Source organism: Drosophila suzukii, chromosome 2R (genome assembly GCF_043229965.1).
Source record: "Drosophila suzukii chromosome 2R, CBGP_Dsuzu_IsoJpt1.0, whole genome shotgun sequence".
NCBI classification, from domain to species: Eukaryota; Metazoa; Arthropoda; class Insecta; order Diptera; family Drosophilidae; genus Drosophila; species Drosophila suzukii.
In genome coordinates this window covers 5,922,936-5,936,673 of record NC_092081.1, presented here as the reverse complement: position 1 = coordinate 5,936,673, position 13,738 = coordinate 5,922,936, and the positions used below count along the sequence as shown (strand labels likewise).

The 13,738-nt window shown below is 44.3% G+C and overlaps 3 protein-coding genes across 6 annotated transcripts; 2 read left to right on the top strand and 1 right to left on the bottom strand.

Moving 5' to 3' along the window:
- Positions 1–526: 526 nt before the first annotated feature.
- Mdr49 (Multi drug resistance 49) lies at positions 527–9,472 on the top strand. Of its 2 annotated transcripts, XM_017085679.4 has the most exons (8): positions 527–622; positions 3,154–3,306; positions 3,374–3,567; positions 3,627–3,872; positions 5,216–6,777; positions 7,320–7,765; positions 7,938–8,546; positions 8,614–9,472. In XM_017085679.4, the coding sequence occupies exons 2-8, from the start codon at positions 3,199–3,201 to the stop codon at positions 9,361–9,363; spliced, it is 3,915 nt and encodes a 1,304-aa protein (XP_016941168.4). In that variant the 5' UTR covers positions 527–622; positions 3,154–3,198; the 3' UTR covers positions 9,364–9,472. The 2 variants fall into 2 exon arrangements, with proteins under 2 accessions (XP_016941168.4, XP_065719263.2); XM_065863191.2 differs by lacking the exon at positions 527–622 and having other exon boundaries at positions 3,177–3,306; positions 3,379–3,567.
- Sans (SAM_USH1G_HARP domain-containing protein Sans) lies at positions 9,374–13,637 on the bottom strand. Of its 3 annotated transcripts, none has more exons than XM_070994737.1 (6): positions 13,431–13,637; positions 11,947–12,022; positions 11,717–11,860; positions 10,946–11,167; positions 9,744–10,739; positions 9,374–9,633 (listed from the first exon to the last, which is right to left on the bottom strand). In XM_070994737.1, exons 2-6 carry the CDS (start codon positions 11,967–11,969, stop codon positions 9,468–9,470), a joined length of 1,551 nt encoding a protein of 516 aa, XP_070850838.1. In that variant the 5' UTR covers positions 11,970–12,022; positions 13,431–13,637; the 3' UTR covers positions 9,374–9,467. The 3 variants fall into 3 exon arrangements, with proteins under 3 accessions (XP_070850838.1, XP_016941169.3, XP_065719266.2); XM_017085680.4 differs by having other exon boundaries at positions 13,437–13,637; XM_065863194.2 differs by having other exon boundaries at positions 13,577–13,603.
- LOC108018181 (uncharacterized) lies at positions 12,016–12,875 on the top strand. Its single transcript, XM_017085681.4, has one exon. It carries the CDS (start codon positions 12,182–12,184, stop codon positions 12,806–12,808), a length of 627 nt encoding a protein of 208 aa, XP_016941170.3. The 5' UTR covers positions 12,016–12,181; the 3' UTR covers positions 12,809–12,875.
- Positions 13,638–13,738: the final 101 nt, after the last annotated feature.

Sequence of the window (13,738 nt, the reverse complement as noted above, 5' to 3'; positions counted from 1 at the left end):
GTAAAGACCTGATCCAAAAAGGTCAGGAACTCGTCCCTGCCATTAATAGCTTCCAGATCCTTGGCACTGTGCTTACCCAAGGAACTATTCCCAATCATTTTGAATTCTTACGTATGAACGTGAGAATGCCGCTAACACGCTTCCAGGTATCTCACGACAAACCAGATCGGCGAGATGAATCACGACATTCGCACGCGATACAGATACAGATTTCTTCTAGGTTAGTTCCCCGATCTTACGAGCCGAGAAAACATCCAAGCGTAACGCCGAATCAATGGCACCTATTAAATCTGTCCAATCTGCATTAGCTAGAGAATGTACAAAGTTTTTTTTGGGTTGTTATAGAATAGGGTCTGAAACCAGCATTGTCCGTTCGGTGGCCGAGTGGAAAGTGGTTGCCATGGGAATCCCGATTAGTTATACGATGGGGCTTATGACCGACCCGAGACCCGAGATTCTGGAACCGAGCTTTCGTCGCAACCAGTCGAGTGGATGGTTGATCAGTTCAGATCGCGCACTCGTCGGCTTCAGACTTGAGACTTTAAGAAACGATATAGATTCTTTAACCGATCGCGAGTTCAATCAGTAACTTAAGAGTCCCTGAAATACCGGCACGTGCTAAGTAAGAGTCAAACCTCAAATGAGTTATTGAGTACCTTAATTGAGTGGTGCTTCCTGAACTTTTCTCAAATTATGAAAAGAACATTTTTTGAAAACATAAAGTTGTGGAATAGTAATAAATCAATAGGAATCTAATTGTCTAGGATTCTCAAAAGACGCTTGCTAAAAAACCATGCCTGTTCAAAAGTCTCAGTCAAAATAATAACAAAAATGCTGTGGTGGTTTGCTTTAACCAACAATTTCATTAACAGGAACCAATTCAAATTTAAAATCGAGGAAAATCTGTTCCAGATAGTCTATTATACATAGACCACCTAGCAACTTTATCCCTCTCCAAAGCTTTCTACAAAATAGTAATTTAATCTCAAATTCATCAACTGCATGGAAAACAGGAAAATTAAAGTTTAAAACGGCATAACCTTATCCAATAACTTCACCCTCAACAATGGCATCCCATATGGTTCCCCCTCTAAATTATCCTTCTCACTCACAAAAATAATCTCCCTCAAAAAGCAATTAAAATTCTCAGCCTACGCAGACTTATTGATTCGTTAAACAAATTATAAAAAAACCCTACATACCTCACGTCTTTATTCAATCAAATTAACGAATGGTGTGTTTATTCAGGTTCATCCCTCTCCATAGAATAATGGCATCACATTTGTCGCAAATACATCTCCAAACCTAAAATAAAAGCCGGCTCCTTAATTATCTCCGAAACAGATAACACAAGAATCCTAGGTCTCACACTAAATAACATAAAAACTTAAAAACTACCCAAATCAATCAATCAACACCAACCAATAAATATAAAACAAGGAAGAACGCTATAGTCGAGTACCTCGACTATCAGATACCCGTTACTCAGCTAAATAGAGATATGCAAGCAGCAAAGCGAGATTAAAATGCGCCACCTACCGGCGGTATACAGATTTAAGCGTTATGGGCGTTAGAGTGGGCGTGGTAAATTTTTTTTTTTAACCAATCGATAGGTATTGACGAGATCAATACATTTCAGTTAAAATTTTTATATCTAGCATGAAAATTGTGGGCGTCACAGGTTTTCGCGGTTTGTGGGCGTTAAAGTGGGCGTGGCAAACTTTTTTTTGGGTCAATCGATAGGTATTGATGAGAACAATACATTTGAGTTAAAATTTTTATTCTAGCATCAAAATTGTAGGAGCCACAGTTTTGGGCGGTTTGTGGGCGTTAGAGTGGGCGTGGCAAACTTTTTTTTGAGTCAATCGATAGGTATTGATGAGAACAATACATTTCAGTTAAAATTTTTATTCTAGCATCAAAACTGTAGGAGCCACAGTTTTGGGCGGTTTGTGGGCGTTAGAGTGGGCGTGGCACTGTGCTGAAACAAACTTGCGCTGCGTAATAAGCTCAGGAATCTGCACGCCAAATCTCAATAGCCTAGCTCCCATAGTTTCCGAGATCTCAGCGTTCATCCGGACGGACAGACAGACGGACAGACGGACAGACGGACAGACGGACAGACGGACATGGCTAGATCGACTCGGCTAGTGATCCTGATCAAGAATATATATACTTTATGGGGTCGGAAACGCTTCCTTCTGCCTGTTACATACTTTCCGACGAATCTAGTATACCCTTTTACTCTACGAGTAACGGGTATAAAAACCCCTAACAAAAAATGCTACTAAACCCATACGACAACCCTCTAGCTAACTTTCAGAAATGTCCAAAAGAAAATTGAAATTCCCAAGCACTATAGATAATATAATAATTTTTAATAATAATATAACAATTTGCTTAGAATTACAACTTGGCAACAACAGTAAAAGCAGTAAATACAGAACTATAAACTACCTCTCCGCATTAAAATCCTGTACTAGCACAATCAACTACTCTTATTACCCCTCTACCATAAAAACCATAAACAAATTCTCTTCATTATTCCAACATAAAACGCAAACCTTCCACTGAGATAAACCTATAAACGCCATCGAAATCCCTACCAAGCCATTAAACCTCTTTGTCACCCCAGAAGAGATGAACACCTTAGTCGCAAGTGCTCTATTTACCAATTGGCTTATAGTTTTAACTTTAAGTCAGCTTTATATAATAAAATAAATAAATTCTTTTGACAATCTTTTCAGTAACTTTCCTGAGATAATATTTTTGCCATTAGTGGACTGATATCCATTGTTTGGATTATAGTTTGGGATAGTAGACTAGCTTTTATAGCTGATTTGGTAGATAAAGCAGTGTTGTTAGCTATTTTAATTTACAGAATCTAAATTATAAGCCCCGATTCTGTCTAAAGATATCACATTGCATACATTGTTCTTATGCTTTATTCACTGATAAAAAAGCGTAGTGAGTCCAAGAATTTCATATTAAATTTAAATAGTTTTTGCTAAGTTTTTCATCTATTGAGGTATTTATTAACTATAATTTATAGTTAACTTAACGATTTTAAAATGCAAATGTTATTATGATATGTTTTTATTGACGTAATTTTATTAAAATAAATATTATTTTTACTACACTATTTTTTATAAGTGTTGATATAGCGAGTATTTAGACACTTTACGATAAACATACACAATGGCGAAAAAGGAGGACTCAAAGCTGCCACAGGCTTTTGACTTTCAGGCAAAGGAAGGATCGGTCCTTGGTGAAGGCTCAACCAAAAAGTACAGTTACTTTGATCTGGTGAGTAGTGATTATACCTGCTCCTACGTAAGGATGTTCTTTATCCCTTTCTATCTCTTTTACAAAGTTTAGATACTCAACTGCATGTGAGCGCTGCTTGATTGTATTCAGTCTGCTGGTGGCCACTGGGGCGTCCGTTTTTATTCCCTTCTTCTTGATCATCTATGCAGAATTTACATCCCTGCTCGTGGACCGCACAGTGGGCGTGGGCACTTCCTCGCCCACCTTTGCCCTCACAATGTTTGGTGGCGGCAAGCAACTGTGAGTCCCTAAAACACAGTGGACAATCAGGATGGTTTTATAATATCTGTTTCCTTCAGAACAAATGCCAGTGAAGAGGAGAACAAACAGGCCATCATCGATGACGCCACAGCCTTTGGAATTGGCAGTCTCGTGGGATCCGTTGCCATGTTCCTGCTCATCACAATCGCCGTTGACCTGGCCAATAGGATCGCCCTCAACCAGATTGATCGCATCCGAAAGCTCTTCCTGGAGGCCATGCTGCGCCAGGATATCGCCTGGTACGACACCAGTTCGGGCTCCAACTTTGCCAGCAAAATGACAGAGTGAGTTTCCCACAGATACTTTGAACTTCCAGGTGTTACTTGATCCAAATAATCGTGATAATATTATACTAATAAAAATCCATATCACTTGAATATTTATTAGCGAAATACAGAATTACCCAATCACATTAGCATTCTGATTTATTATGATCAACATGCTTTATAATGATGGGATAAGTTTGTGATTGCACAACTGAAATCAAGACCCATTTTTTTGGGAAGACACGTGGGGTTACTTAAAATAATTAATTATTCCATTCCATTTGATTTGATTGAGCGATAAATTTACGTTTTCAGTTTTTTCATAACTAACATTTTTATACACCTGCTGAGGGTATAATGATTTCAGTCAGAAGTTTGCAACGCAGTTAAGGCGACGTTTCCGACCTATGTTTAAGGTATATATATTCTTGATCCACATCACTAAACGAGTCGATCTAACAAAGTCCGTCTTTCCGTGAGCTCTCAGTTTTTAAGTTATCGGGATGAAACCTATTGGAGGTAGTATATAATATCTAGTATTATATATATCAACTAAATCCTATAGCTCGCATAGAAATGACCAAAATATCAATACAAAACAAAAGTGTTATAAATATGTAGCTTCGGTGCTTTTATACTTGATACTTGAAGAGTAAAAGGGTGTATTAGGTTAGTTGGAAGGTATGTAACAGATGGAAGAGACTGTTTCCGATTCCATAAAGTAAATATATCAAACAAAAACACCTCTTAACGAGGTAAAAAACTGATGAACTAATCTATCCACTTCCTAAATTGTTGTCATTCGAAAAGACACCCACATTTCGTTCTTGACATAACTTTTAAACGAAGCATCGGACTTTATCAAATGAGATGGGATTCGACGTGAAAAAATCGAAATTACATTTTCACAATTACGCTTTCACCTCCCTTTCTCCCAAGCCTGTTGGACTTTTTCCTTGGTATGCAATCCTTTAAGTTTTTGCAATACCTTTCGATTTTTTTGTCGCATGGTTTGGTTACTCGTAGAGTAAATGGGTGTACTAGATTCGTTGAAAAGTACCTGTTACAGTATTTGGGGGATATATTTCTCTCTGATGAAACATTAAAAAAATTGCGGTATTATAAAAACGTGCTACAAAAATGTTGTTCTGAAAAACCCAATTTACTCCGTAACCTAATCCAGGATCCGCCACTAAAATCCTCATAAAACTCGTGTTAATTTTAAATAAACATTTTTTTTTAATATAACTAAAGAAAGTAAAAATCTTTAAAAACTAAAAATGTATAATGCTTGCCGAAGTTAATTCCCTCTTGTTTCATTTATAATTTAGATTTTTAAACAATTTCCTCGGTCATTTCAGAGACCTGGACAAGCTCAAAGAGGGCATTGGCGAGAAGGTGGTGATTGTGACCTTCCTGACCATGACCTTTGTGATTGGAATAGTCTCCGCCTTCGTCTACGGCTGGAAGCTCACCCTAGTCGTCCTCAGTTGTGTGCCCTTCATCATCGCAGCCACCAGTATGGTCGCCCGACTCCAGGGATCTCTGGCGGAGAAGGAACTGAAGTCCTACTCCGATGCGGCCAACGTGGCAGAGGAGGTCTTCAGTGGGATTCGCACCGTGTTCGCCTTTAGTGGTCAGGAGAAGGAGAAAGCTCGCTTTGAAAAGCTACTTATTCCAGCAGAGAACACTGGACGCAAGAAGGGTCTCTACTCAGGCTTGGGAAACTCCCTCTCTTGGGTGGTCATCTACCTCTGCAATGCCCTGGCTATCTGGTATGGAGTGACCCTCATCCTGGATGAGCGTGGTCTCCCCGATCGTGTCTACACCCCTGCCGTTTTGGTTATCATCCTTTTCACTGTGATCGTGGGTGCCCAGAATCTTGGCTTCGCGTCTCTCCATGTGGAAGCCATAGCCGTGGCCACGGCAGCTGGACAGACCCTGTTCAACATCATCGATCGCCCGTCGCAGGTGGATCCCATGGACGAGAAGGGAAGCAGGCCGGAAAGCACCACCGGACACATTCGATTCGAGGGCATCCGCTTCCGCTACCCCGCCCGCCCAGATGTGGAGATCCTCAAGGGTCTTACCGTCGATGTGCTTCCGGGTCAGACAGTGGCCTTCGTGGGAGCTTCTGGGTGCGGCAAGAGCACCCTCATCCAGCTGGTGCAGCGGTTCTACGACCCCGAGGCGGGCAGCGTCAAACTGGACGGACGGGATCTGCGCACACTGAATGTGGGCTGGCTGCGATCGCAGATCGGAGTGGTGGGCCAGGAACCGGTTCTCTTCGCGACCACCATTGGCGAGAACATCCGATACGGAAGACCATCGGCCACTCAGGCGGACATCGAGAAGGCGGCGCGAGCGGCCAACTGCCACGACTTCATCAGTCGTCTGCCCAAGGGCTACGACACCCAGGTGGGCGAGAAGGGGGCCCAGATCTCTGGTGGCCAGAAGCAGCGGATAGCCATTGCCCGGGCATTGGTGCGGCAGCCGCAAGTGCTGCTCCTGGACGAGGCCACCTCCGCACTGGATCCCACCTCCGAGAAGCGGGTGCAGAGTGCCCTGGAGCTGGCCAGCCAGGGACCCACCACTTTGGTGGTGGCCCATCGACTGTCCACCATTACCAACGCCGACAAGATCGTCTTCCTCAAGGACGGCGTGGTGGCGGAGCAGGGCACCCACGAGGAGCTGATGGAACGAAGGGGCCTCTACTGCGATCTGGTAAACATCACCCAGCGCAAGGAGGCCACCGAGGCGGATGAGGGAGCGGTGGTCGGGCGACCTCTGCAGAAGTCGCAGAACCTGTCCGACGAGGAGACCGATGACGACGAGGAGGACGAGGAGGAGGACGAGGAGCCCGAGCTGAACACTTCGGGCAGCTCCAGGGACAGCGGGTTCAGAGCCAGCACGCGACGCAAGCGTAAGTACCAGAAGTCAGATACGAAATCAATGTTCTAAGCTTGATGGTAAGGCTGATTTGTTTTTAAACACTTTAGAATCTAAACTTCTCTATGCCTGGAAAAGTATAACGTAAAAGCTGCAGCAAAGCGTTGATAGAGAAAATTTGTCCCATGGGCTACACACAATGCTTCTGCCGGCGACCACTGATCAGTACCGAAATTACATTTGCGAATTGCTTCCATTCGATTGTGAAAAAAAATAAATCTTTATCCTAATTAAATGTTCTTTAAACATATAGTAAAAGTATCTATAATTCTCTAAGATCCATAATAATGTGATCAGTATTGTAAACACTTTGGGATACTAATATCCTACAATTTGTTTATAAGGACGATGTTTATTTAAAACAGAATCGTAGTAATTTAAGCGCATAATTTAAAGCTTAATTTATTTTTACTTAAATATTTATTAAAAATTTCAGAAGTTATATACGATTTTTAAAATTACATACGTTCTATATCAACGCATTTAATAACAAAATGGAACTCATTCCTTATACAGGTCGTTCGCAGCGTCACGACAAGAGGAGGAAGAATGAAGTAGTGCCCAAGGTGTCCTTTATACAGCTGATAAAACTAAACTCCGCGGAATGGCGATTCCTCGTTGTGGGCGGTATCGCCTCCGTGATGCATGGCGCAAACTTCCCGCTTTGGGGTCTCTTCTTTGGTGACTTCTTTGGTATCATGTCGAACGGTGACGATGACGTCGTGCGATCCGAGGTCCTGAAAATCTCTATGATCTTTGTTGGCATTGGCTTGATGGCCGGATTGGGCAACATGCTGCAGACCTACATGTTCACAACGGCCGGCGTGAAGATGACAACGCGCCTGCGCAAACGCGCCTTTGGAACGATTGTGGGTCAGGATATTGCGTACTTCGATGACGAGCGGAACTCGGTGGGAGCCCTGTGCTCTCGACTGGCTAGCGATTGCTCCAACGTCCAGGGGGTAAGTTACGAAGCTCAGAAAATCATATCAATCAAAGTGTGTAAAAGTCTGTTTTTGAATTTAAGATACATTGTAGCATACTTTTAGACACCTTAAGCGGAATTTTAAGCATCTAGCGGGTTCTATAAAAAGCAATATTATTATTTCTTACAATTTGTTTCCATTTTTCCAGGCAACTGGAGCTCGTGTGGGTACCATGCTTCAGGCTATGTCCACTCTTGTGGTCGGCATGGTCGTCGGTTTCGTCTTCTCCTGGCAACAGACGCTCCTCACCTTGGTTTCCCTCCCATTGCTCTGCTTATCCATTTACTTGGAGGGTCGCTTCATCATGAAGAGCGCCCAGGAAGCTAAGGCATCCATCGAGGAGGCTTCTCAGGTAGCCGTCGAAGCTATTACCAATATCCGAACGGTGAATGGTCTTTGCCTGGAACGGCAGGTCTTGGAGCAGTACGTCCAGCAGATCGATCGTGTAGACGTCGCCTGTAAGCGTAAGGTTCGCTTCCGAGGTCTGGTTTTTGCTCTAGGACAGGCGGCTCCTTACCTAGCCTACGGCATCTCCCTGTATTATGGTGGTATTCTGGTGTCAGAGGGCCGAATAGACTACGCGGACATCATCAAGGTGGCCGAAGCGCTGATTTTTGGCTCCTGGATGTTGGGACAGGCCTTAGCCTATGCCCCAAATGTAAATGATGCTATTCTATCCGCCGGCCGCCTGATGGATCTCTTCCAGCGCACCTCTACACAGCCCAATCCTCCCCAGAGTCCATACAACACAGTCGAGGTGAGTCTACATTTTACTGATTTCTATCGTTTGATACTCAAATGTCTTTATCCGCTTGCCTTTTTAGAAATCCGAGGGAGACATTGTCTACGAGAACGTGGGCTTCGAGTATCCCACGAGGAGGGGCACCCCCATTCTGCAGGGCCTAAATCTCACCATAAAAAAGTCGACGACTGTGGCTCTGGTGGGTCCTTCTGGCTCCGGAAAGTCCACCTGTGTGCAACTGCTGCTCCGCTACTACGATCCTGTTTCGGGGTCCGTAAATCTGTCTGGAGTGCCCAGCACGGACTTCCCGCTGGACACACTGCGCTCCAAACTGGGCCTGGTTTCGCAGGAACCCGTGCTCTTCGATCGCACCATTGCCGAGAACATAGCTTACGGCAACAACTTCCGCGACGATGTGTCCATGCAGGAGATTATCGAGGCGGCCAAGAAGTCCAATATCCACAACTTTATAAGTGCCCTGCCCCAAGGATACGACACTCGGCTGGGCAAGACCTCGCAGCTCTCTGGTGGCCAGAAGCAGCGCATCGCCATCGCTCGGGCGCTGGTCAGGAACCCCAAGATCCTTATCCTCGACGAGGCAACATCTGCGCTAGATCTGGAGAGCGAGAAGGTGGTACAGCAGGCGCTGGATGAGGCAAGATCGGGTCGCACCTGTCTGACGATAGCCCATCGTCTGACCACCGTGCGTAATGCGGATCTGATCTGCGTGTTTAAACGTGGCGTGGTGGTGGAACAAGGCACCCACGACGAGTTGATGGCCCTCAATAAGACCTACGCCAATCTCTACCTGATGCAACAGGTGGCGGGCTAACTCAGCGAACTAGAGTGATAATATTTATGCTTTAATTAAGTATATACATTAGGCTAATAGAACGTAAAGAAGTATTACGAAAATTAGAATAAATAGGTCAAGAACTACAGTCGACTATCTACGAGGGGACCGGGATTGGCCAGGGCGTTGCGTCTCTCCTGGATGGCGAAGGTGAGCTTCCGGAATGGGCCCAGCGGCAGACCCAGGGACTTGAGGTCCGACTCCGTGAGCAGCATCAGTGTTTCCAGGTCGATCTCTTGCTTCTGGAACCTGTCGTGGAAAAGAGAAATTAGTTTGAGTTCAACACGAGAAACAATCTTGTTACAAAGGGTTGCACAAGTTTATCAATCTAACACTAGAGATTTATTTAAGGTACTCACACGGGCAGGTATTCTTCCAGGGCCCAAACGGCCAAAAATCTTTGCAAGGCACTACCGGCGGCCTCCCGATCGTCGTCGTCCTCGTCGCTGTATATATCATGACCGCCGCCCTCGGAATCCGTATCATCCGACAGGTTCAGATACAGACGACCCTTTCCACCGCCATTTCTTGGCTTAGGTGGATTGCTGCCCGCATTCCGCATAGTGGATGTGGAACTAGTGTCCGTGTGCAGTTGCAGCTGGCTCAAAGCAGCAGTCACCGAACGTCGAAAGGCAATGCTGCCCAACATTGTGGGTCTGTCGAACAGTCCTACGGGTCTCTGGAGGGTCACTTCCTCGCTTAGTTCCTGGCTTAGCTGGCCATCTCCGAGGATATCCGGTTGGGAGAAGGAACGCGCCAATGCCGAACTGTAGCCACTGCGGTTGTCATTGTGATCCGTCTCGTCGGCCTCCATACACTCAAAAACATCGGTGATCTTGCCGCGCTTCCCGATGCTCTCCTCGTTGGAACTGAATGTGCCCACATACATCACTTCGGAGTCCCGCTGTAATCCCGTCAACGAAGTAATGGTCCGCTTGCCATCCGGTTCCAACTCGCGGACCTTGAATCCTCCGTCCGAGTCGCTGGAAATCTTTGAGTGTGGACACGTGCTGCTGTGCTGCTTCTGCAGTTGCGATGGTCTCTTCTGGACCGTTCCCGCTCGACTGGCTATTGTGGAGCCCCCGCTGCTGCTGCTTCCACTGCCCACCAGGTCGCTGAACTTTGTGGGCCCCGGCGGAGGCGGATCTCTTGGCGGCTTGTTCAGGTTGCCCTGGCTGGACCAGATCTTCTGCTTGAGTGTGGACAGCATGTTTCCGGACTTACTGGCCCCACTGGGAGGACTGAGGTCGGAGTAGTCGGGATCCTGCCGCTGCTGCTGCTGACGCTTCATGTACTCCCGCACACGCTTCTCGCAGTTCTTCTCGGCCAGCTCCTTCAGCGCCTTAGACTTTTTTCTAAAGGATTAAAAATCAATGAGTTGATGATTGTCATAAAATAGATGGCCTTCGGTTGGTCTTTTCGTCTCTAAAGGCCGTTTTTCTACAAGTAGAGTTTAGACTTAGATTTTCAACACATTTAATGTTTATAACTTAAGCTCAACTTTTAGATTAACATTCGGACGAGAAAACGGCCCTAAGAATAACTAAAAGGTATAGCTTACTTTTCAGTTGCCTCAAAGTTTGTAAAGGCCACATCCAAATAGCGTAGGATCTCGTCCCTGCCATTAATAGCCGCCAGATCCTTGGCACTGTGCTTATCGATGTCCAAGGCATAGATGTTGACTCCGAATTTGACCAGAAAGTCAACGCAATGCAAATGACCTTTGGCGGAGGCCAAATGCAGGGCTGTATTCCCAAACTGATCGCATTTGTCGGGGTCACCACTGACGGAAATAGAGAAAAGAAAATTTTTATCAGAAAGGATAGAACATACATCAGGAAGGAACGTTATAGTCGAATGCCACGACTATGAGTTTCCTGTTACCCGTTAACCAAGTTCAAAATAAAAATACCTTCGATAAACTTCAAGGATTTTTAACATTTATATCTACTTTACATTTTAGCATTTTACACTTTTTATCTACTGGGTGTGACGTCACTATAAACATTTTTTTGCGTGTGTGTAGGTATTAATAAAGCAAATAAAATAAAATTTAATTTGGAATTAAATCTTAAAAAATATGGGCGCCACAAACTTGTGCGGTTTTGGTCGTAAGAGTGGGCGTAGCGCTGCCCTGGAACCTCTAGAATCTGCATTCCTTTTTTCTAATCCAGCTTCTAGCGTTTATAGCTCCCGAGATCTCAGCGCTCATACGGACAGACGGACGTCTCTAAAGTGTCGGAAACGCCTTCTTCTACATTATACGTACTACCCGACGAATGCAACATACCCGTTAACTCTACGAGTAACTGGCATAAATACTGTTACCTACCCCCTTCCGCATAGCAGACGCAGTGCATCCAAACGACCCTCGAAAGCTGCCCACATGACCGGCGTCATTGAATCACTATCCTTGGCATTCGTGTCCTTGCGTGTGGCTGCAGCCAGCACATCCAAAAGCCCATCTTTAGCGGCCCTGAAAAAAAAGAGATTCAAAGGTTTAATTAGTCTTGTGCATTCCATTGGCGATAAGATAGAACCAAATTAATTGCATGTACTCACTTGTGAAACCGATCCGAAGACATTCTCGTCTGTGTTATCTTTCAATCAGACTGGCGATGGAAATTCCGGAATCGATCTGAAAGGAATCCAAGACCGTATGAATAGGCTTTTCATAATACTTCCTATTCTTTCCCATCCCACATCTAAGATAATCAGATATAGGTCACATAAACCAATCTACAAAATCAGACACATTGACACACATTCCTTGTTGGCAACATAGAGACTAGTAAAGATGCCTTTAGAGAAGTTGTCCTTCGAGCTGAGTAAGATGAAAATGTCAGACCATCCAATCGAAGGAGGCAAGTTCAATGGTCCCATAACGGACTCATCTATAGGATCCAACATCCAATTGGAGGATACAGGAGTTAGGAAACAACCCTTGAAACAAAAGTTTCTGCTCCGAAAACCTCGCGTTCACTGTCTGTATGGAAAAACTCGTGCTGATGGATTAGATTGGGTTCATAAAAACGCGATCATCGAGAAGGATGAGGAGGAACCCAACTGGGTGAATGTTACGGGCAGGAAGATGGTTTCTGGTAATGTGTACGAATTTAAGGGCCTGATAAACGAGTGCGAAGATCTTTCCGCTTCTCGGAAAACCGTTGACTTAAAAAATGTTGAAGAGGTATCTCAGGAAAAGCTTAGTCAGATCCCAACAGTTTCTCTGTCAAATGCATATGACTTTAAAAACATGATAGGCGAATGCGATAAACTGGAGAATATTATCCACTATGAAGGAACGCAACCTCCGATTCAAAACCCTGACGAAGTAAATGTCGATGAGCTGTCCTGCTACCTCGAAAATATGGCCAACATACCCAAGAAGCTGTCGGTCATGGCCGAAATGATGTATACCTAATGTATAAAATGGGGATCGTGACTTATTAGATTTCGAAGAATAAACGAAGCTTGCATATTTTTTAATATTGAGTCGATCTATTTGTTTTTGCCAAGTTATTCTGGGATAAGTTAGTTAAGGTTTAACGTGATACTTTTAATCAGTTATGCATTTTTCCCTCAGTAACTATAAAATATTATAGATTATTACGTCGAGGTCGACAATCTGTTTCGGAATTGAATGTTTTATCTTTTAGGTAAGTGATGTTTCAATCAAATGATGTTAATTTCTTATACTTTTTGTCATTGTAAGTGTTAACCGTGGTTAGGCAATTGAACTGGGCACGAAGATGCCTCGAGTTAGCCGTTAAGCAGATTTCATTTTGCCCTTTTCCCAGCACTCCTACCAACGTTCACACGTTGGGAATTAATAATCCAAAGAAGAAAAAGAAAAGTGTAACTGAGGCCGAAGAATCACAGGCCCACACACGCACACATACGACATTACCCATGTACTGCACACGACGGAGTTTGGCTTACATATCTACCAACTACCAAGTTCAGTCAACCTTGCTGGCTGGTTTTTGAGTTGCCGAAAAACAACCGAAAATCGAGGCAGTCAACCATTTACCACGGATACACACACTCACTTCCAGTTTACTGTCCCGGTTCAAGACCGCTTTTCCAGTGCAGGATTTGGATTTTCCCACCGGGCAGCTTGACACTTTTCTTTTTAGCCAACCGAACCGAAAGTTTTCTTTTGCGATCGCTAGAATATGCACGTATGTACCAGTTACCCGGAAGCACTTTCTAACGCTCCGACTGCATGTTGTTGAATGAAATTGTTAACTTGGCTCAAACTTCGGCGCTCACATTACGCACAGTGGGCGAGAGAGGAATGGATTCGGGAGTCATTTTCTCCAACTAAGAGAGATTATAATATGGTTAATGA